General features: G+C 38.9%; 1 protein-coding gene across 2 annotated transcripts; it reads right to left on the bottom strand.

Annotated features, from left to right (window-relative positions):
* Window positions 1-7: 7 nt before the first annotated feature.
* On the bottom strand, window positions 8-22,878 carry TBCE (tubulin folding cofactor E). 2 transcript variants are annotated; one of them, XM_035556591.2, is made up of 16 exons: window positions 22,654-22,878; window positions 21,002-21,086; window positions 12,345-12,530; window positions 10,126-10,214; window positions 9,333-9,432; window positions 7,819-7,921; window positions 6,846-6,922; window positions 6,446-6,541; window positions 5,010-5,074; window positions 4,856-4,920; window positions 4,234-4,386; window positions 3,632-3,785; window positions 3,133-3,201; window positions 2,090-2,149; window positions 638-729; window positions 8-394 (listed from the first exon to the last, which is right to left on the bottom strand). In XM_035556591.2, exons 1-16 carry the CDS (start codon window positions 22,751-22,753, stop codon window positions 302-304), a joined length of 1,587 nt encoding a protein of 528 aa, XP_035412484.1. In that variant the 5' UTR covers window positions 22,754-22,878; the 3' UTR covers window positions 8-301. The 2 variants fall into 2 exon arrangements, with proteins under 2 accessions (XP_035412484.1, XP_050565471.1); XM_050709514.1 differs by having other exon boundaries at window positions 10,126-10,210; window positions 12,341-12,530; window positions 22,654-22,843.
* Window positions 22,879-24,355: the final 1,477 nt, after the last annotated feature.

Genomic DNA, 24,355 nt, shown 5'->3' with positions numbered 1-24,355 from the left:
GGGAAGGTAGTATAAAATATTGGCAAAAGGGTTACCTTGAGTTTTATTTAATTGAAGACTAAGCACTATTTGGTATCTCCCACATAAGACACTTCAATCAAAAGCAAAGGCCTTCATAAAGATTAATTACTAAGTTTAGGAGCTGGAAGTATTATTGTATAGTGCTCTGGTGCCATGTATGAAATTCATGTTCTCCCGTAGGTGTTCAGGCACATGTTGTACACGCTGTCTGCAGGCAGCCCGTAACTCTTCTGCAGTTCCCATCTTGGTTTTGCCTTCAGTCTATCAAGGGAGCTCCTTGTTACCACCGTACTAGCACACAGTCTCCATTTTCAATTGAGTAAAACTGCAAAGGCTTTAAGTCGTTGTCTAGTTCAACTTCTTTTCCTGCCAGCTAGAATAAGAAAGGAAAAAAGATTTCAGTTTAAGTCTTACCAGACCTCTGTTAATGTAAACCAAATTTAGAGCAGGCAGTTGCAGTCAGGGAGGATCAGGCATTGAATCAGGTCCTAAATTAACGGCAGGAAGACTGCCCTCCTTAAGTGAAATCAATTTCATTAGGTAGTATTTTAGAACACGCTATTGACCTTTAGCAGCATGAAGTATTTTGTTGCTGAGTTACCTAATTTTAACTCACTTTAGAACTTTCGTAGGACAGTTTCAGTTCTGAACCAGGAATTTTAAGTAGGCGATAGAGCAATCCTTTGACCCTTTGAATAGTCATGGACTCTGGAAAAGGGAAAGAAACCAAGTGGTTAGAAAAATGCTGCTACCACTGAGCTGTAGCGAAGTACCAGTTATTCAGCTATACTTGCTCATAGCAACAGTGAAAGGCTGTATTGCTGCTTCAGTTCTAACACTGCAATAATGTATTTTGTACCTGAAATGATAACTGCTAATGATGTCAAATTGAAAACGGTTCAATCTCTGGTGGGTCAGACAGAATAAGCTACTACATTTGAAGCGTTTTGATCCCACATGCCAAATTAAAGTGTTATGGCTTCATACCTTACCTTTTTTGAGTTTGAATTTGCTACACACTAAACTAAGTGACCTTTGGGACATGTACCAGTCAGGTTCTGTCTACCTGCATCTGGTGACTGTTCCTTGAAGTTTTCATACCAGGAATTGGCTTTCCCAGCACAAATAAATGAATGTCACTGTGGAACTAGTGCCATTCTTAGAAATATTGCTACATTAACTTATCCCAACCAAATTGCCAGCAGAGTTGTATAGCGGTTTCTATTATGAAGTCAGTTACACGGCAGGATATTTTTTGTAATGGCTCTTGAATGAGTAAATGTAGTTTGTTCCAGAGGTGATACCTGTGTTTGCAATAGACATACTCAATATTTTGGTTGAACTTTTACTTCTTTTGAAGCTTTACCTAAAGGCACAGCAATAGTGAGTTATTCCTGTAATACCACACATTGTACTTAGACAAATATTTTTCTATCAAACGTTTTTGTAAAAGCTGTATCTATCTGATTTTATGCAACTTGTGATAATAAATGTGATTTTTATTTTAGAATAAAGTTTGTGTAAGTCTGTTCTTTCAGACAACATTCTGATACATCTCTGAGACTTCAGTTTGATTTAGAACAAAGTTTGTTCATTTTAGTAGACACTACAGGCACTAAAATTTCACAAAAGACAAATTTGATACAGGTCAGAATCAGATTTCTAACATAATTTATAGTAATTTGTAAGATATTAGACCTAAATATCTAGAACTGCAGACTACATAGTTGGCTCTTACCACTTCATGTTCTTGTTACTGGGCAAATACCTCCACCAGTTCATACCCATTAATTAGCCTTTGATTGCCTCATACACATTAACTGTGAAACCAGCAGCACACATGGTAACATAAGCATCAACTTTCAATTTTCAAACTGGACTGAAAGTAACTAACTGGGTGAAGGTCAGAAAAATAATGACTTTCTCAAATGAGTTCTACCTTTGCCATTCCTTTATATGACAGAGTCTTCAGGCGCTGACAAAGCTAGAGGCAGCTGTCATTCTCTATTACAGTTATTTCAAAAGGAACTACAAATCACCTGCTGAAACAAGAGAGAAGACTTCTTACCTGGTAGCTTTTTTTCTACTGGCTTCTGTTCAGGTTTGTCAGGACATTTAATTGTCAAAGCTTAAGGAGAACAGTGAAGCATTAGTGAATAAGGTAAGCCCTATTCTGTCAGAAGCACAAAGACTTTCTAGTCTGTTTTTATACAATTCCCCCCCCAACCTGATCTTCTCAAAAAATTACAACAGAGCCTGTGTCTGAGCAGCTATGATAGCATTTAGTTGTTCTCTAAAAAATTAAAATTAATTTTTCATTTTTGTCCTTTTGTATGTTTACCTAAAAGTGCTTCAGTTCTAGTTAACTTACAAAAATAACCTGCGGTAAAATTTAAAACTGCCTCATCCAGGTCAAAAACCTGCTTTAAACTGTCTTAAAAAATATAATACAAACATATTTTGAGGAAATTATTAACTTAAAAAAAAATAACTAGAAATTAAGACCCTTTAAGAAAAGTTTCTAGTATGTCTAGCCAACTACATTCCTTGTTCTATTTAGTCTTCCATCTAAACCTTAAAATGCAAGTGCCTTAAAATACTATTTTGGACAGGGAGTAAAAAAATATGATCAATTCTATCAAATGGGAAACAAAGCTAAGTGACTTTGTACATCTGGGCTGTTAATCTAGCTTAAATATGTAAACAGCCCCAAATACCAAAGCTAGCTGTAATTTTCTTGACTGTCCTAAAATTAAGAAGCTAACAAAAAAAAAATCAGAAAACAATTCAGCTGTTAAGGTTAAAATCTCAAATCTTTTCTGTGGAAAAGTCATTAAGACTGTGAGAATAGAGCACTAAATATATCTATTCCTCATTAAGTCTTATTTAAGAAAATAATTCAGGTTGGGTAGAGGGAGGAAAGGAGATGGAGTACAGAGAAGCAGGTATCTAGTCAAACTCACTGATACGCGTATTTCTAAGAAACAGAATTACATGCTGCAACCTTGTGACCTCTCAGAGGCTTTTGAACCTTTTGTTCTCCCTAAACACAAAATTTATAAAATATTTCAAATGCAGAAAGAATAATTTTGACCACTTCTGGCCTCTTACTCAGAAGCTGATTTTTCAGAGTCAAAGGCTGTTGTCCCTTCAGTTCTCCTTCTTCAGGTGCACCATATTCTGTGTGAAGGAAAGTGCGCATTGACATGAGCAGGTCTGAGACTAAAACCCAACAGTAGCCCTAAGATAAGCAGTAGTAATGGTGCTGGATCGGGCACGAGCCTGCTGCCTCAGCTCCTGCAGCAGCTGGGATGCTGCACACAAAGCAGTAGAAACACCGTATAAAAACACTGAAATGTGTATTTTAGGAGGGAGCGGAGCCGGTGGCAGGCAGGTGGAGGTGCTGCCTAACACTCCCACTCCCAGCACCGTGCAGCTGCCCCACAGCAGCAAAAGCCAGTCATGTGCAGGCCTGCCTACAGGTGGGCTTTCTAAGGCAGGAGGAGCACAGGGAAAAGCATCAGGCGGAAGGGAAGCAAACTGAAGAGAGAAAAAACTAGTGCTACTGCAATGCCAGAAGTGAGGAAATGCTCGTTGGACTTGTACTCACTAAGGCAAAGTGCTGCGTATCGGGGATGGGCAGCACGAAATTCTTCACTCGGTTTGTTTCTCTCTGGGTTCCAATTTCCGCCAGCTGCTAGCCACTCTTTTCCAAATATTTTGCGATAATCAAGCTCTGCTCCTTTTCTTTCAGCAGGAAGGATCTGTACTGACACGGGAACGGAGCACAATAAAATGATACGACTTTCCAGAAAAGAAAATCTATTTCATGACACTGACCCTTACAATCACTTCAGTACATGTTAGCACTACCAATAATCTTACAAACCCCATTTCTAAGTACTAACTGACCCATAAATTCAGTACATTTTAAAGCTATTAAGAATCTTATGAGCTCTGTACCTCTATGTACTGTCTGATCCATAGATGAGTATCTAAGCCAAGACGTTAACTTGTATTATGATGCAGATATTTTTTGTAGCTACAGAACAGATGCTGTTTCTGCCCTCTTTTATGCTAAAGGTGATGGAATAATCAGTACTTTACTTTTCTGAACACAATCTTAAAAGAAGATGAGAAATAAATTCCTAAGGCAATGATTTAAAAACAATTTTTCCGTAGACTCATGCAATTTGTTGATGCATCACGTACCTCAGACTTGTTCAAAACCTCCAGTTGACTTATCTTGGCAATAATTAGCTGTCTCAGGGTCTCTGGGTTCTTCTCTGTGTCCATCAAAGGGTTATTGTGACACTGCAGTGACCGCAAACTTGGCAGTTTCTCAAGCTCATTGATTGATGACCACTGAAATGGAGGGGAACAGTCTTTTGAGAAAACATAAAGCATACTTCATTTCAGAACAATAAACAGTAACATTGACTTTTCCTGTACAATGACCATGAAAGAAACTGTTCTTTTGGTCAGCAGAACCAAGTACTTTCATCCTGTTCATTTAGCTATGAATTGCATTAAATTTAATTAATTAAAAAACTAAACAGACCAGGGACTACTCAGCATTTTAGATCATTAGAATGCCACAAGAAGAATTATGAGGTAGAGGAGGGATAGGACTAACTACCACAAACCTGTTTAACCGAGACGCCAAGAATCTTTTAAAAGTCTAAATCATCCCTCTGTGGTGATCAAAGAATTCAGTAGATGCCTCAAGATCTTATGCAAGCAATCAAAAAAAATTAAAATAGCAAACTGTGAATTACTCTTAAACAAAGATAGATGTATATACAAAATGCAAAACCATCACAATCTAACCTACCTGCGATATTTTATTGTCATTTATTGCAAGGCGTTTTAATGAAGGAAACATTTTAGTCTTGTGTCCTAGAAAAAAGAATAAGTTTACAGACAATAATGAAAACTTTAAATAAACAGACTTATAAAACTATAAATGATTCGCTTCTTTTACATACCAAATTCACTATCAGGAAAGTGTATGGAAGATATTCCAGTGTTTCTAAGTATTAGCTGTTCTAATCTGAAATTTAATAGATACAATGATTACTGTAATTGGTACAAAACATTTTTTGTAAAAAAAAAAATTTTTAAACAAAGATCTAATAAACTTTTGGCATCATGAATAGCGGTTTTATAGATAGTACCCACACTTCAGAGGATACTTTTTTTCAAGGAATAAGTACAATAATTTCAAGCTTTCAAAATAATTCCTGGATTTAAGTGGTGTGATTTGCCATATAATTTTTTAAAAATAGGCTGTTAATTCCTCACGGCTGCTATTCTGGCGTACAGCTCAAGATAATAATTCTGCAAATTAACAACTCTATTTCATTAGTCCCACAATATTCCATTCACTGGAACTGAAGTGCTCTTAAAAGGAAGGAACACTACTTTCCCTGGATAAGCCCCAGAGCAGCAAATCATAGTTCAAGCCCATAAATACCATAAAGACATTGCTACTGAGTGTACAGTAAAGCAGAAGAATCTGTGTAAAGGGTACCACCACATTCATTTAATAAAGTGAAAATACATTTATGTAATGCAGTATGAAAATTATACTTTTTCTTTTTTTAAAAATAAAATTTGAAGTACACATCTTTCAAAGTTTTTAACCTACCCTCAAAAAGCACTGAAAATTCCAAAGCGAGTCCTTGTGCAGGGGACACGCCAATATAAACATAGTGACACACTACCAGTAGAGTAACAACTGTAACCTTCACCATAGTTAACAATCGCGAGCAGATGACAGAGGAGCAGGAGAATTATTGCCAACTCCCTCCAAACTCACTGTATTTTGCTTTCTTTACAAAGGACAAATGGGTAGAAAGCATGGGTGTAAACTGCTCTTGGAAACTGCCCATCACCAATGATCTTTAATGTGCCAGTCTCAGGAGTAACACCTGCCAACAACCTGTCCATCACCGTTCTGCAGACTCAAACAACCACGAGATGGCTGTGCAGCTACTAATGAACCTCTATGACACTGTCATGGTCAGAAAATTTTTCCTAAGAAGGCACTTCTGTACCTCTTTTACTTTGCCAGACTAGAAAAACTCTACAGTCCTGTTATCTTGGATACAAAGGTGTACATACTAATAGATAAAGAACTTAGTAATGTGATAAATCACTTTAGTTTCATAAGTATATAATAAAAATCTAATAACAAACAGCTTAAGAATGTCTTCCTTATAAAAAAATAAAAAATAAGATTATATTAATATAGCTCAATTAAATAATGCAGTTACTCTCCTCAAGAGGGCAAAATGCTCCTATTTCAAGATTCCATAAACCTTCCATGCAACATAAAAATGATCATATTTCCATTAACAAAAACTATGAAGATGAGTAAGAACAAAACAAAGAATTTCCAGCAAATTTGTTTAACAGCTACCTGGGGAGATGTGCTATCTGATGCAGCTGATTTCCATCCAGTAACTGGTTGTCTGAGAGGTCTAACAATTTCAGGGTCTGCAGGACATTATCAGGCCTGCCACATTGAAAAAACAAACAGACAAACAAAATCAACAAACCCGCACCAAACAAACAAATAAATAAATAAATAAGAATATTTAAAGTTATTTTTAATGAAAACACTAGTTTTCTAGGCATATAACTGCATGCAAATAATTGCCTACTTATTTAAATGTTTTGAAGTACACCACATGAAGCTTGCACCATTTATTTTACAATTATGTCATGGTAATGCGAACATTACAGGAACGTAGCTCTATCTGCTATATAACTTCGCAGAACATCAGTCACAAAAAGCTCATGTACGTTACTTATCTTACCTTTCCAAAACTGTAATATTATTGGAAGTAAGGTACAATTCTTCAAGTGCTGGCCATCCTCGAGCACAAACAAGGACCTACGAGCAAAACTTAATTTAATATAACAGAAGTTGAGAAAAATTATTCCAGAGATTACACTTTATGCAGATTTCCTCAGAAACATGTTCAAAACAAGTCATAGGTTTCAAAACCAGAAATAACTACTGGAGATTGCCTACCCCTCCTTTTCTTCCAGCTGGTGCTTTCCTGTGTCTAGGTCTACTAGCACAGATGAAATCAAAGGGGTTCTGCACAGCCACACAATTTGTGCTTCCAAACTTGGAAGACAGCACTACTGAGATGGGCTTCATGGGCCCTAAAGCCCCAAAACAGCCCACTGCTAACATATTTAACAACAGGACTTCATCCTTAATGAAACAAGATGTTAGAACAGAATCATTTAAATGTTTGCACGTTTCAGTCCCTGAAAATAAGTCAAAGCTTTGTTTATTCTGTGCTATGTCTGTGTTGCATGTAACAAGGTATCATGTATTTCAAGCATTTTCTGTAGATGCAAAGATACTAAGCCAATCTCATGCTGATGCAAAGTGATGCCAAAACAAGTATTTCATGTCATACTGACCTATGTTCTTTCTCTTTGCATTTGTTCTATATATGCATTAAAATATAGATAAACTTTTACTAAGTACAAGGAAACAAATAGTTTTCAACCTTTGGAACGTGATATTAAATTTTACTTCAAACTGCTTAATCTTGACTCGTTAATTTACAAATGTAAATGAAGTTAAACATTTTTTCATTAGACTCCAGTGCCAATATAGCTTACATTTCCAACAAATACAGTTAAGTCACAACACCTTTTCTGAGCATGATTACACTTCAGAAGAAGAACATAATTTATAAATATTTAATGTGCTTTACATGTTTTAAAACCTACCAATATAAATAAAAAGAAAATCAAGAAGGTTATTACCTCTGTCCATGTTATCTCAGTCTGATTAAGTGCCAGAATCTTCAGTTTTGAAAATACATTACATACAGAAATTGATGTAGATGGAAATTTCATTTTGTTTTCACTGTGTAAAAAGAATAATTATCACCATAAACTTAAATAAACACAATTATTTAAGTCACTAATTTGGAATTATGTAGGAAGTACAAAAATAATGTAAGCATTTTTTTTTTTTAAATCACTGACATTGTTTCACATATTTAAAAATATTACAAAATATTATTTATATTCAAACTTTTTTCCTCATTTACTTTCCCAATTCACAAATGCATATTTATTCATCTATGGCTTCCCTCCCCTTTTCTTTCCCTAAATTTTGAATGTGAAAAGAATGATTTTCATTAATATTAAATGAAACAAACTCTGATTTGGGGCTTAAACTCCTTAGTGTTGATTGAAGCTATCTAGATTGAAACAAAATGTATGTAAAACAAAAGGATGTGATACCCACTGTTGATAGCAAAAATATCACTATCAAATAGTTAAAAGATTCAAAACTGGAGACTTCAAACTAGCTTTCTTAACCTGCCCCCCAAAGACATTTTTGTTTCCTTCTTGAAGTATGATCTACCTGTATATTAAGACAAAAAAATCTCTCGATGCAGTTACACTCACATATTTGTAAGTAATTTTTTCCCATTTAAACAAGCACAGAGAGAGCTGGTGGAAAGGTAATCAATTTTATTCTTCCAACATTCCTTGCACAAAAAATTCATTAACAGACTTACTTGGTAATGTCTTTCTTTTTTAACGTAAACTGTTAACAGAAGGCCAAAACAATAAAAATACAAATTCAAACTATTTCAGTTTGTAGTCATAAGCTTCAAGTTCCACCATCATTTCCATTTTGCATTTCAGTTTTAACACAAATAAATCACAAATAACTTCTGAAAACCCGTTAGCCTAGGCCACACTTCTCAACAATGCTAAAATGAAATAAGTATTCTAATGAATTAAAATAAATTTCCCGTATTCTCATGTATGCTGATAATAATAAATGACTACGTATGCTTCATGCAAAGTTAGATCCTAATTTTACAAATAGCACCCAGGTTGCAACACCTGTTCAGTGCTAAATACTGAAGAAAATGGAATACCTACAACTATTTAAAATTTGTTTTTGTCACGTTATCTATAAAAACAAATACAAAAATTGCGCTCGCATTGTTATTATACTTACATGGCATTTATTTCAATTTAGCCTACATCACTTTAAAATTATTTTAGCTGCATTGTGTGTACTGCACATTGAAGGCTTTGGAAGCTGGTAATAGGACAACAGAGATCACATACACGACCATATGTATTTGTTGTTTAAAGACATAATGAAAAAAAAAAGTATTTAAAAACTTAGCTCCAATTAAAACCAGTATTGAGGCATTCAATTATCTTATAAAAGTTGACCTCGTATCTAAAAGAGCCTCTTCTTTTTTGTCCCTACCCCCAAAGGTACAGAAACCCAAATATGAATATACCTGATATTAAGTGTTTCCAGATTTGGAACTTGAGAAGCAATATCTGTGACTGTATCCCAAGATGACAACAGATTTTTTGATAGATTTATGTGTCTGATATCTGAAATTTCATATTAAGAAAAGAAACATCTCAAATCTGAACTTCCTTTTTCAGACACTAGAATTAGGGTGTTTTTTATTTTTTTAATCAAATAAGCAGAAATAGAATACGTTTGTTTGCCCTAAGAGGTACTACCACTCAGTTACAGCAAATTTTACATTGCTCTGTGGTACGAAAATGACTTAAGAGAGCTTAACTTTACAAATCTAAAAATGGATTAATTTTTGTGCTGACAGGAATTCTTACCAATCCTTACAAATGAACAAATATGCTTTCTATTTCTCTAATATAGCTACAACATGCAGTATACTTAATACATTATTTGTTATATATTTGACACCTGTGGTACCTACAGAACCTATCAATTGTATTTTTATGTGGTTATCTATTCTAGAGTAAAATTTAAAAAATCGCGTTGCTGGAAATGTCTGGAATTGCAGTCACAGTAGCAACCTATGACAACATTGCTATGTTCATCTGCAGTCTGCATTCCTTCTCAAAAGTTGTAGGCTTCTACATTTTAACTCTGCAAGCACTGAAAAAAGCTTCCAAACATAAACTATGGTTTTAAACTTTTTTTTTTTAATAGAAGGATACAAATACAGTTCCTCATTCTTTGAAGTGAACACTTGGAATGCTAAAATATATACTTTTCGTGGTATCATATTATATAGCATCTTCAAAAAAGGATACTAGCACATGTTCTGCTGATTTCCTCTTTCTGACCAGCATGGCTCACTGCACACTCACGCACCGAGATATCTACCAGTAGGTTCAGCTGGCTGAATGAGAAAGAACATTCTGTTAAGTAATCTTTGAACAGAAATAAGCACATTATATAAACACCTGGCTATTACAACCAAATAATATTATTTTCATAAATACCTCATTTAGAACTTGGAATTGCTGGAGTGTGTCCAAAGACGGGCAACAAAGTTGGTGAAGGGTCTAGAGAACAAGTCTTACGAGGAGCAGCTGAGGGAGCTGGGGTGGTTTAGCCTTGAGAAAGGGAGGCTCAGGGGAGACCTTAGTGCTCTCTACAGCTACCTCAAAGGAGGCTGTAGTGGGGTGGGGGTAGGTCTCTTCTCCCAGGTGACAAGCAATAGGACAAAAGGAAACAGCCTCAAGTTAACCAGGGGAGGTTTAGGTTGGGTATTAGGAAAAAATTATTCACTGAAAAGGTTGTGAGGCACTGGAACAGGCTGCCAAAGGAAGTGGTTGAGTCACCATCCCTGAAGGTCTTCAAAGGACACGTACACGTCATGCTTAGGGACATGGTTTGGTGGTAGACTTGGCAGTGCTAGGTTAACAGTTGGACTTGATGATTTAGACATCTTTTCCAACCTAGATGATTCTATGAATTAGCACTGAACATTTTGGTATCTTTCTTGGATATTTATACTTCCTTGGATTCTCACACTGCAAAGTAGGTCTGGTTGAATCACGATTTCTTCCTTTTCCCCCACCTTCCTCTTCCCCTTCACTCCCCTCTCCTCTGCCTCCTCACAGAAAAAAAACAAAACAACAACTGATACTTATCCAACTGTAAAAAAAGAGTCATAAAACAAACTGTAGCTATGCGAAATGGAATTTAGTTAGAGTTTCCAAGTTAAACTTGTTTTTGGTAATACTTTCTGCAAGGGGTTCTAAGTTATTTGAGCATTCTTTGTATAACTTTAAAAAAAAACAAAAAGAGGCATTTTTTTACTGGTATGTATGTTATGGGAGGCAAAGGGAGTACGTCAGTGGTCCCAGAGAGGAGATTGCCACCTACTGAGCTGTTACCTCTCTGGTGGTGGAGGTCATTAGAACTGCAGTCTACTACACATCATTATGTTATTTATTTTTTCTTAGACTCCCAGATAAATGAGCATTGACACAAACTGACTGAAAGACATCTTTACTAGCAGTACAGTGACTTTCTGCTTTCCTTCTCTTAGTTACATAGTCAGTGCTGATATGATTAAACAAAGATGAAACAAGAAATACTGTACATACTCAGAAAATATAAAAATCCATCATTTTTAAAAGGACCACCAAAGTGTATAGGTAAACATAATGTTATAAAAGACATTACTGATGATATGCAGATCATCTTAACTGTGTGCTATCCAAATCTTCAGTTTACCATCCATTCATTGAAATCTCAAGCAAAAACCCTGTATTTGCAATTGTCTATTGTATTAAATTTGTTCTCCATCTCAATAACATATTTATCATTCAGCAGGAACCTGTTCTCTGTCCTGCCGTAATGCCACATTAAAATAAAAATGTACCAGCATGATAAAGAATGGCAGTATTTGTAGACCCAAAGTTACTTGAATGTAGTTTGTGTGCAAGATCTTGACTAATTTAACAAGAAATTTCAGAGTAAGTTTAGGGGCCTAAAGAAAGCCTGCCATTTCACCTAATCCAGTCTAATTACCAGTTGCTGCCAAAAGAGAAGTGTACCTGTTTCCCTCTATGCATTCGCCTAGAATTTTCTGATTTGGCAACTATGTGGTTGCTGTACAGCTTGAGCCAATTCACTGATCCAATGGAAAACCAACCCAGAAAACAAAGAACGGTTTCACACTAGATCAATGAGCTGAACCAGCTCACCTTTTGGTTCCATAACACCAGATCTCATGTTCAAGTAAACAGCAGACACAGAGAAAGGGAACAAGTAAGGTTATCTCTTTTGGCAGTAGCTTACAATCACATCAGATAAAGTATATAATGTAAAATTATACAATCAGTATCAGAAATTTCAAATAACCTTATAATTCACCATCAACCTTCTTGAATGTTCTCAGAGGAAACAGTACTCCAAGAACTATGGAATAATTACCCTAGTCATTGAGGAACATATAATCTTTCTTTCCTTATGGTTGAACAGCAGTGTATCCTAGATTTTGATACAATACACTTGCCTTTGTTGTTCTGCAATAGAATCCATGCCAATAAGTTCCACGGTCTTCTTTCCCAATACTAATGTATTCTTTGTCCCATTTTGAACATCTTGCTCCTTCAACCCGTATCGGTCCTTTACTGCAGTGAGAAAATCTACTCCAAAATTTGCCTTGTTTGGCCGGATAAATGATCCTCCTCTGGGATGCCTAGAAAAGAACAGCCAGGAAACAGTGAAAAGTTATCAAAGGAATGATAATAAAAGGAAGTCTAAAAAGTACTGATTATTACTTTATTAAAAATACCATGAACCAAAGCAGTCAAAGGGAAATTTTACAGGCTAATTTTAGAGCACCACTCCCACTCAGCAAAACCAGGCAAGACTTGCAAAGTATCACTGACAGCATTTGACCCAACGAGTTGGCGCTGTGAGATGCTATGAGAACTGAAGTACCACATCTCCAAACATGCTTACACATCGAGATTACCATGTCAGTGCCATTATCCGGAATAACCGTTCCATTGTTTCCAAACTCACTATGAACCGAGTTTTCCCAGAAAATAAGTTTCTACCTATGGACAAACACAAACATACCTAAATCATATGACAAACTTGTCTGGAGCCTTAGCTCAGCTTAAGGCTGAGGAATACTCAGAATAGTAGGAAGAAGAGAGGAATCAGAATAGTCAGCATTCCCTCACTATATTTCACTTGAATAATTCACTCATAATTCTAAGAGAATGCAGCTTTGTCAAATGACATCAGATGCAAATTCTACCTCTTGTTATACTAACTCAAACTTCAAAAAAAAAAAAATCTAATACTAACTTGGTAGAATTTTGAAAATGAATATTCAACAAAATTACCTGGCTAATGCACATTCTACAGAGTCCTATGAAGTTTCTTAGTTTTCCCTTGAGCTCAAAAACACATGGCAATTTCTTGCCATGCAATTGCTTTGACAATTTCTATCAAAACTAGAAAGGAAACAGTAGGATGAACTGGCAAAGACAAGTTGTGGGAATGGTATCACAGAACAGATGGAGACTCTGATAGGAGGATCAGCCAGAAAACAGCAGGAAGAAAATTGGTAGTTATGATTACCTGCCTGCCTTCCAGCTGAGAAGAGCACTGACTTTGGTTGGAAAGTACTCACGAGGATGAAACCACTTACGTAAATAAAACTCCTCTTTTCAAAACAGCATGTAAACGTCAAGTGGCTCATTAGCAAACCATAATATACATCATCAACTCTACAGAGTCCAAAATTCTCTCAGCAAAACAGTAACTAGAGGCCATGAATCCTATGGACCTATTGCAAGTAGATGGAATAGCTTGGGCACCACATATTCACATTTTTATTAAAAGATCAGTACTGGAAATTGTCTGTGCCAGTTTTATTCATTAACATTTCTAGTATTTATTTAAGTAAGTACTCTCATATCATAATTAAAGAACTGGAAAGAACCAACATATTATTTACTTAAAAACAATTTTCAGTCTAGTTTTGTAGCAACTAAATTTAGAGTACAATGGTTACAAAACATGCAGAAAGGCATTTTTACCCAGAGAATGTAAAGCCAGTGTGTATATTCATATTCAACAGGCATTTTCAATTACCGACATTTTTGATCTAGTAAACTTCTCTTAAGCCTTTCCTTCCGTTTCTTTGAAGTTCTTCACAGTTTGCAAACATTTGCTTAGTTCAAATGTCAAATTTCCTCTAATGTAAAAATTATGTGACTTCTTCTTAACAATACTTCTTTAAACCAAAAATCACATTTTCACTCCTTAATTATAACATCACTTACACATGATGTACATCACTCCTACACTTGCATTTACTTAAGTTAAACAGCTTTGTGGATGGCAGATGCTGCAAGATTCCACTAGGGTCTCCATAAATAACATTTCTTGTTCTGTTTACCTGTAGTTTACCCTAGATCCTGCTGTATGTTTATTTTGAAATCTGCTATCCCTTTTCCTATCACCTCGACTCTCCCCATTTTGTCATCTCTATTCCTCTGCACTCAAATCCATTCCACAGACTAAGTTTCTTTTTCAGTTCTATTTTACTAATTTGATCTACTTTTTCAAGAACCGTCACAGAGAAGGACAGAAAAGGAGATGCTGCAATAAGAACATATTTTCAGGCAAAACGACTACATGTTCAAGGAGAGAGGTCACTTACCTGTAAGTTGTTTTCCCTAAAATACACTGCCTGTATTAAGTTTCACGCTAGGGAGTACGAGCTGTACAAGCCACATGTATGTATCACACAACCGATGTACAGCACCTGGACTCGTGAAGAAGCACACCTATCAGCCATCAGTCTCCACAACTGAGAAACAAGCAGGTAGTTCCTAACCCAAGGAGTCACCCAGTGTGCACATCATTAGATGGTAGGATGTGAGTACTAATCACCAACCTGACCTAAGCCGAGCGTTTGGAAGTCAGAGAACAGGAATTTTGCTCTGATGTGTGCAAAAGGTCCGAGAACCAGGACAATGCACCGCACAGAAGTGAAGTGGCTGAAGACACACCCCAGCTCCTTAAACAGAAAATCTGGAATATGCCCAAGTGGGGCTCTGGCAACCAGCTGGCTCTGGTGAGTGAGTGACACTTCTTACTGACTTTTAAAACAGGAAGGTTGACCCCAATCTCAGAAGACTGTTTGTAGGGCACTTTCTATTCCCGACTCAGTAGCCTGAAGCAATACAGCCCATCTGCTAGCATGCTCAGGGCCCTTGAAGGATACTCATTAAAATTCAGGTAAGCTATCAGTTTCCACTGTTTAACCATTTCCCTGGGGGAAAAAAAATAAATATCTGGCATCATTCTTCTTTTATGATGAAGAACAAAGTAGCAGTACTGCCTACCATCACAGGTACGTGATGGCTCTTCACATGCCAGTGGATGTCACACACGTGCATTTCTCAGTGCCCGAAGTACAACACAGCTGTATGTAAGCTGTGCTCTGCCAACAGTTACACGTTTGAGCATGCCTCTCAGCCAAGGAGGGCTCTCAGCTTTATCTGCCTGGATGGTAAAGGTAGATGGAAGGGTTTCTTTGTTCAGTACCGGCTGTTTTGCAACAACTACCTCAAGGCAATTATAACCATGGCTGGAGGCATACACCCCGCAAGGATCAGAGGGTGTCACCAATTAGAGCTGTTTGAATCCGTGCCTATCTTGTCTGGATGAGCTCTAAACAGGTCTTTTCCTTTAAGGGGAAGGTCCTCAATAGATCAGACTTCTTTTAGAAGAATCTACACACTTTGGTAAAGAAAGCCCTTCCAATTTGTTTCTGAATAGAGACTGATAGCTGTGACATCAAACAAGGTTTTTCAGCAACACCCAGGACTAATCTGCTATGGTGTATCAAGTTCCTGACTGTACAGCTGAAGCTTTGCAAACATCAGCAAGTAATTGAAGTTCTCGTAAGTTTACCTCAGTCACACAGACATGAAAGCTGTCTCAGCTTCCACAAAACAAGGAAAGAAAAAAAAATAAAACAAGGAAAGAAAAAAAATAAAACCATGACATCTGCAGCTCCAGATGCTCATCTGAAGGCTCTGCTGGTGCACATGACACATTTGATTAATGGTTAGGGCCAGCAGTTTTGTTTCAACACCCTTCCATCGCCAGCAGAGAGCAGAAATCTCAGCTGGGTACAGCACCACACAGTGAAACAATCCAAATTTCCTATCTGAGATCTTTGGAGGTTAAAAGGAATCTTGGGAATGCATGCTCCCCTTATTAAACTGCTTTTTCTTCATAGACACTAAAATGAGATTGACATCTCCCTGTATTTGAACAATTTGTTTGTGTTCTAAGCAGATATTCCTGGAGGTGAATCTGTCATTCCTGAAGGAGAGAGAGTCTAATTTAATATGAACAGATCTTTTTTTTTTTAGGCAGGAACATAAATGCCATGCAAACAGTAACAGCTGATGGTCACAAGTGCTGTCTGTAAATTTAAAAACATGCCCCTCGCAATTGATAAAATTCATTAAAGAAGAAACTGAAAACACATAATGCCTTTGCAAGGCTAGCTTGGCATTTCAGGACTACAAAAATATAGAGGAGTCAAAATTCCCACCAGAAGAAAATAAAGCAAAGGAAAAAAACAAGTCCCAAAGAGCTGAGAAGCAGTTGCAATTCTGCCTGGCTGAACGCATCACAGAAGCAAGTTTTACAGTTACTGCACTTCCCTCCTTTTCTCTTGTCTTCCTCTGAAATGCAACCCTGGGGAAAGAGGTTACAATTTCATGGGGTCAATACTTCTAGCAATGGCATCAGCTGATAACGCCAAGGTTGTGGGTTTGTTCTTGGTACAGGCCACCATATTGATGCCGGCCCAGCGCGGATGCCCACTCGGCACTGCTCTTAATCAAATCAAATAAAATCAGGATTCCTCTGTAAAGAACAAAGCTATTCTTTAGCAGGAGAGAACACATCCCTTTCAATTGTGAATCAACTCTATGTGATAAAACAGGACATCACTCCCAACTCATGTGGTAAGCGGAGAAGTATGTCAGCTGGCACAGGGGAATCCAAACATCTCCCCAGCAAAATGGTGTACATAAAAACCAGCTGCTAAAACAGCCATGCACGTGTAAACACTGTGTGTGAATGGGATACCTGAAACTGTCTGAGAGGATGTCTGTCCAAAAACCCCATACAGCTAAGGAGGAAGATGACCTTTCTGCCAGATTAAGCAGTAACCAGGGAATTACACAGACTTTTTCTGGGGGGGAGAATCGGGGGGGGGGGGGGGGAGACTTAGCTTGAAAGGAAGCATAAAAGAAACCTAAACATCTGTACCTGGGGGGAGAGAGAAGAGGGTACGAGACCAGCAGTCAAGACCCAGTCTGAAGCTGCCAAGTCACCCTGCCAGCAGCACGACCTCTCCCCAGGCCAGACAGAGCTGCCTGCGGTCAGGTGCTGAGGTGAGCCCGTGCCCAGCAAGGGAGGGGATGGACATGGTGGGGAGTGAACTGTATGCCCGACATCTCAACATGGAGGTGGGAACCTGGGAGTGCCTCCTACCTGCGGACGCACCAGCAGACTGCAGGAAGCAATGCAGGGACATGAAAGCTGGAGTGCCCACGTCTCCCTGAGGAGGTGCGCGCACCTAGGGGACTCGCCGGCCCAGGGCAGGCGCCTGCCCCTGTAACCCACACCTGCCAGGGCAGGACACATGTCACTGTGGGAAAGGGGGTGTGCGACCAGAACTTCATTTTGAAAGCACACCCCAGTTTCATCACTGCGAGTACATTTTAACGTTGCTGTAAGGCTTGATTATTCACTTCTCGTTTCTCTCGAGGCGCTGTAAAACACAGCTTACTTTATTACATGATACACTAGTGCAGCTGACAGGTAAAATAATAGCTTCCTCAGTTATTAGGAAACAAGACTTTATTATCAGGAAGAAGAATCACAAAAATGCCACTAGAGTATGCATTGTCATTTCCAGCTACTCCAGATTTGATGAACATGCTCATGATGTCTGCATATTTTTGAAGCACTGCTGTGTTGTTCTTTGGTTCTCAGATTCTTATGAAGTTTAATTCATATCACATAATATGATTCAGACATACATATTGCGATGAAACATATCCGTTTAGATGGTGTTTCCACAAAACATACTACAAAGGCTACATATAGCTGTCTGCAGACCCACTGATTTATCCAAATGAGGTCTACTAAGAAGATCCTTTGGTAAGGAAAATTTCATATTTGGTTTTGTTTTCTTCCTGTGATGTCATCTTGAAACATCACTGTGAAAGATTTATTTTTTTTAAAAAGCACCCCTTTCAAAATTACCTTAGGAAGAATTAAAAATAAAAACTTGTCTTTTCATTGCATTTGTTTACAGTTTAAGGTACTCCATCAGCTGCTTTTGCTTATCAGAATTCAAGGAGTTAGAGAAGCAGGCTTCTAAGCAAAGGATACTACTGATAAAGTTTGATTTTATATATATATATATATATATATATATATATAATAAAAAACATAGAAATTTTATTTATTCTTATATATGTATATATACTCATTATATAAAGAAACAATATCACTACATTTAAAGTTGTTATGGATATGTGCAGTTTCATTCAGAAAGCAGATTTTTTACAACACAAATTGAGAGCGTTCTCTCAGCTCATGTTTCCTGGGAGCATACTAATGATTACTTCTATTATTTCTCGTACTGCAGAAAATAACTACCTTTAACTTGGAAACTGCTTCAACTGAATTCAAGGCATTTAAAAAGGAACTTCTGCTAATAAATTCAGAAGACACTGTTGTCTAAAGACCATAGTTTTCTATTCTTTAGCTAGGAAAAATCCAGGAATGTTGAATTTCTTCTCTTCCATCAAAAATGTCCTTATCCTCCTTAAGCCTCACCTTATTTTTGTCTTCCTTTTTTTCCTTGTACCTAGTGAATCAGTTCTCATACTTTGTTTTTTTCTAAAGACCATATTTTATGTTATCATCTCATTTTCTCATAATGAGGTCTCCAGGGCTCCCACCATACACAAATGTGGAAGTTAAGATGACACAGACTAAGAATTCTGATTTGCACTACTGAACACAATCTACCTCTTCCTTGTTTGGCTAAGGGTGGCAGAGAGTATTCCCAAAAAGGATTTCAAAATAGCTACTTCTTAGTTTTGAATTATTTAATAGGTAAATTCTGTTGATTTAGTCTGAGACCAAACAGCTCCGCTTGCTGGCTTGAGAACAACTTTCATGTGAACTCATACCAGAGTATATTCTCTAACAGGCCTGGAACCACTATCAGGTCTTGACACAAGTACAGAAGCCTCTTCTGCTACCTCAGTGTATTCCATTTGTCCCCCGGAGATATTTTAGCCAATAGAAGACTTTTTTTTTCCACAATATAGAAATAATAATTTTGATCTCAGTTCTTTTTCTTCTATGTGACATACAGCAACAGTAGAGTTCTCAGTCCCTTCCATATCATAGAGCTATAATTCAGTTTGGAGAAGGTGCCAAGACTCATCTGCTCATAAAAATGGAAACAATTACAATTTCCACAAGCTGAAAACACATGCTCTAGAGTTAGCAAACGCATGCAGCATGACTACATGTTTTTAATTATTCTTTCGGAGGAAATTCACATAAAAGAGTTCTTTCCATTGAATCATCTGTTGAGAGCAAAATAGATATACAAATATACTACCTCAAGCTCAGAAAAGTCTTTGAACCATGTCTAGCTAAAGCTAGCAAGACTGTTGCTACATACTTTTCTTGTTCTTTCACGCTCTTCCAGTCATCTGCTATTAGCCATTGTCAGACAAATCTTTGGACTGACTTCATTCAGCTAGTCTTATGAGTTTCATTCACATGCAAGTTGGAGAAAAGACAATTTGCCTATCTTCTCATCAATGACTTCAATTTTCTCAATATAATTAACACAAGGAATTCATTTCAGAGAAGTCTTACATTTTCCAACAAACCAAAGCAAACACACATCCTAAAGCAAGACCACAGACAACTTATTTTCTTTTGTCATTTTCCTTCAGAATGAAGGCTTTTGAAAATGTAAGTGTTCACTGTCACAGAATTTGATTCATATTAGATTTATTTTACCTGAATGAGCACTCACAAAGTTTGTAACAAATAGTAATCAAACTGTCCTTTTACAGTTACTACCAGCCTGGGAACATAAGAGGAAGACAAAAAAGATGTATAAATCTTGTCTCCATTTTATCTCATTAGTGTAAGACCGGCTGTGATCCATTGGTCAGAACAAACATCCACGTAATGCCGCACCCTTTCTCCAAAACCAGCCAATAGAAAACAGTTGGGAAAAATGTGAAAGCAAGACAAGTACTTTAATGATACAGCCTCAGAGTATTCTCTTATCCTTCACCAACTGTCTGCTCTGGAACTTACTGAGCTAGCAGCCCAGTGAGTATTTGGGAGTCATTGATGGACTTCTCTTCTATGAATTCACCCAGGTATTTTCTTTAACTCAAACTTTCAGCAGCTGCAGTGTCCCCTGACATGGCAATCAACAGCTTTTGCAGCTGTTTGCCCTGGAGTCCTGCATTCCCCAATTTCAAACATGTTAAGTGCTTGAGTCTTCAATATTATATTTAATGTACGCATATACTAATTAAATAAAAATAGAAGTCCACACAGCTACACTGTGTTTTGCATGCATTAAACACAAGTGAACTTACTTAACAGTTACTGAGTGGTACAAGTATCATCCAATCATTATCAGTTACTTGGTATTTTCCCTTAACAATACACATGCAAGTTATCTTAAATCCAAAACAAAACTATATCTGAGACAGTTAATACAGACCAATACTTCACTTACAGGTAAGTGAAGGACATACTGATTTTCTTACTGAAGTAGAAGATAAAGGCCTACTAAGGTAAGACTAACAACATCCAAAAAATCACATTTCATTACCCACCTCTGAAATCACGACTTGTATTTTCCAACTGTTAACCATATTCTAATCCCTACAACTGGATCAATAACAATGCAAGAGCTGGCATAGGTGGTCACAGCATTCAAATTAATTTATTTTTTAAATATCAACCAATTGATAACAAAAGGATTTGCCTAAGAAATTGACAACGGGCATAACCATATTGCTAGTATGCAGGACATGTTAACAATGGGAATCAACTCACCTGCATTTAAAATACTGTGTTCCTTCGTAGGTACCATCATGTTTTCCTCTCTGAGGATCATCCCATTCCACTCCAAGCCAAATTCCTGAAAAATACGGTAGATACATTTTCAAATGTAAGGCATCATAGCCATAGAAACATTATGGAACAAACCTCTGAAGTTTATCTAGCCTAACCTTTCCTCTCAAAGCAGGAGATTGTGACCAGCCCTAAATCAGGTTAGACAGTTAAGTCTCTACCGAGACAGGTCTTGAAAATCTCCAAGAAAAGAGATTCCAACCTCTCTGGGCAGCCTATTCCAGCCATGTTATTTTTGTATGGAAAAAGATTTTCCTGCTGTCCAATTTGAACCTTTCAAGACACAGTTTGTGGCTGTTGCTCCTTGTTATAAAAGAATTTGGCTCTGTCATCTTTGCAACCATTTTTCAAATGCCCATAGTCAACTATTTGATGCCACCTAACTTTCCTTCTTTACCACGCTAAGCAAGCCCAGCTCCCTCAATCTCTCTTCACAAGACACGTTGCCCATGTCCTTGACCCCCCTGGCAGCCCTCCACTGGATTCTCTCCAGTTTATCCGCATCCCTCTTGAACTGGGATGACCTAAACCAGACACATTATTCCAAGTGGAACCTTATCTAGAACCTTTGTCCTCAGAGGGGAGACAACTACTTCCCTTAGTTTGTTGGCCATGTTCAGCATTCCAAGGTAACCCAGTCCAATGCATATCTCGCTTGTGACAAGAGCTCACTGTTGGTTCATATCCATCACAGCAGCCATCTTACCTCTCAAGTGATTTACAACACATCCTTTAGGTTATTAGTGCAATACATGGGTTTATTTCACACTACATGCAGAAATTCATACCCCTTGAATTTCTTAGGCCCACTCCTAAAGTTCGTAAAGCTTGCTCTGGATTGCAGTTCTGCTTTTTATTACATCAGCCAGTTAAGGGTGATTTGGGTTTTAACTTGGAAGCTAGATAAATACAAGGCAGACGAATGGCTGTTAAGTGGGTTGGTTTTTGTTACACCAGCCAGTTAAGGGTGATCTCCGTTCATTACCCATGACACCGACAACAATGTTGAACAATACAGACTGCAGAATTTACTTCTGGGTTACCTGTATGTTACCAGATATCAGCCAGATGTCATGTCATTGATTACCACACTTCTGCTTGACAGACCTGCGGACTTTCAACCCACTTAACAGTCCTTCCATCTGCCTTGTATTTACCTAGCTTCCAAATTAATTTTTTATTAGAGAGAGCATAAAAAGCCTTATTAAAGTCAAGGGATACTATATCCCCCATTTGGTTTATCCACATTCCCCATCCTATCATCACAAGGGTATCCAGGTTGTCCAAGAAGGACCCGTCCCTTCTGACGAGCATCCCCAGCTACCATTTTGTCCTTCACACACCTGGAAACGTATCCCCGGGGCACGAGCTCCATGACCTTTGCGGGCTCTCAGGTGAGGCTGATGAGCCTACAGCTCCCTGGCCACCTCTCTTGCCTCCTCTATCCTCCCCCAGGCGTTAGCAGCCGCCCCACCCTTGTGACAACTCGGGCTTCTAAACCAACAACCACAGACTTCCGAGGGCTAGGAGCTGGTTAACATTCACCGAGGAGCGCCCCGGTGCCGCCCACCTACCCGCCGCGGCAGGCAGGCCGCCGACGTACCGCACGGTCGCCCGCTCCGTGCCGCACAGCACCCTGCGCCCCAGCGCCTCGGCGGGCAGGCGGCCGCTCATGGCGGGCAGCGGCAGCGCACGCAGCACCAGCAGGGCACGCAGCAGCAGCAGCAGCAGCAGCAGGAGCAGTGGGAGCCTGCGGGCCCCGGCGCCTTCCGCGCTGCGCAGATTGGCAGCGCCCGCCCCGCCCCGCCCCGCCCCGCCCTGTCGCGGCCGCCATTGGCCCGCCCCCGGCTCCGGCCCTGCCCGAGTCGCCTTCGCGGGTGAAAGGGGTGAGGCGCCGGCGCCGTGTGGCATTATGGGTAGTGTAGTTCGGCCAGGCGAGGTTTTCCGCGTGGAGTTCGTTTGCAAGGAAAGCAATGCAAAAAAATGAGGAAAAAAAAAAAAAAAGCAATGCAAAAGAAAAGGGCAAAAAAGCAGTGCCAAGCAGCACAGGTCGACAGACACCCACCATTGACATTGAGCGGGTGGCTTTCGGAGCAAAGCAGGGGCTGGAAGGAGGAAGTGACAGGCATTGCTCAGCACAAGGGCGAGGCAGGCGGAGGAGAGAGGACAGAGGAGGGAGGAGGAAGGGAAGGAGGAAAGGAAGGAGGAAAGGAAGGAGGACAGGACAGGACAGGCTGCCTGGCTGGGGTGCTCTGCAGGGAGACAGCGCTGGGCCCTCCTGGCGCAGACCTCTTGGCACGGGGCCTTGGCCTTCGTGACCTGGCGTGAAGCAGTTCCGCACGCAGCAAGCCTGGTTCTGCGATGTTGATTACAGGTGTTTGATAACAGTGGTGTATTGCAGCCACACTGAACTGTGTGGCAGAAAGCAGCTGCTCCCCAGAGGGGCCTGCCAGTGAAGATCTTTGTGCCTTCACCTAAAAGCCTTCTTTGCCAGAGGTAGGTGAGTTTTCCTAGGCCACCTAATATCTCTGGGGGGGGGGTCTAAGTCCATCTTCCACACCTGTGCTGGTGTTGCCCTCTCACCTGGTTCCTGTGCCCCGTCATCTCCCACAGAGGGCACCCTCGGAGCAAGGCCATCCAGTTTTCAGCGGTGCCGAAGCTACCTACACATGGACCGTGGTACCAGGATGACAGCAAAAGCAGTAGCACTAAGTCCTCTTGCTCTCCATTTCTGACTCGTTCACTGCTCCTGAGTGCAAACCTGAAAGTGTATATTAGCGTGAGGAGTTGAGCTCCGTCCTGGTTATTAGTGTGAAATAGAGTTACTTTTGTTTTTTTTTCTTTATCAGATATGCTTGTCTGAATCACCAAAGAAAAGGCATTTTCTGTCAGAAAGGAATCGGAGTGGCCAGACCTGTAATTGTAACCAATCACTTTTCTTTTGGCTTTTATGGCTTCTTTGGGTTTTTACTTACATCAAGAGTTTTGACCTTTAAAACAACTAAATAAAAGTCAAAATGTTTAGTAAAAATTACTTTCTTTCACACGCCTACAGAGCAATACATTGCACTGTCCTGCTCAGTTTTGTAGCTGGATGCTACTCTATGCAGCAGTTGCAGTATTAGCAGTATATGTCTTGTAAAGGGAATGTGCCCTCTGCTCTATTTCCTTCCCCCTCCTGCAAATTTTTCTCAACATTCCCCTACTGTTCTTCCAACAGCAGTTCCAACAATGTGGAACATCCTTAACTTCATTATTAATAGTACTGCAAAGCCA

Source organism: Cygnus atratus, chromosome 3, assembly GCF_013377495.2.
Source record: "Cygnus atratus isolate AKBS03 ecotype Queensland, Australia chromosome 3, CAtr_DNAZoo_HiC_assembly, whole genome shotgun sequence".
Lineage (NCBI taxonomy): Eukaryota > Metazoa > Chordata > Aves > Anseriformes > Anatidae > Cygnus > Cygnus atratus.
Note: the sequence above shows the minus strand (reverse complement) of the source record. Positions and strands in the feature narration are given on the sequence as shown.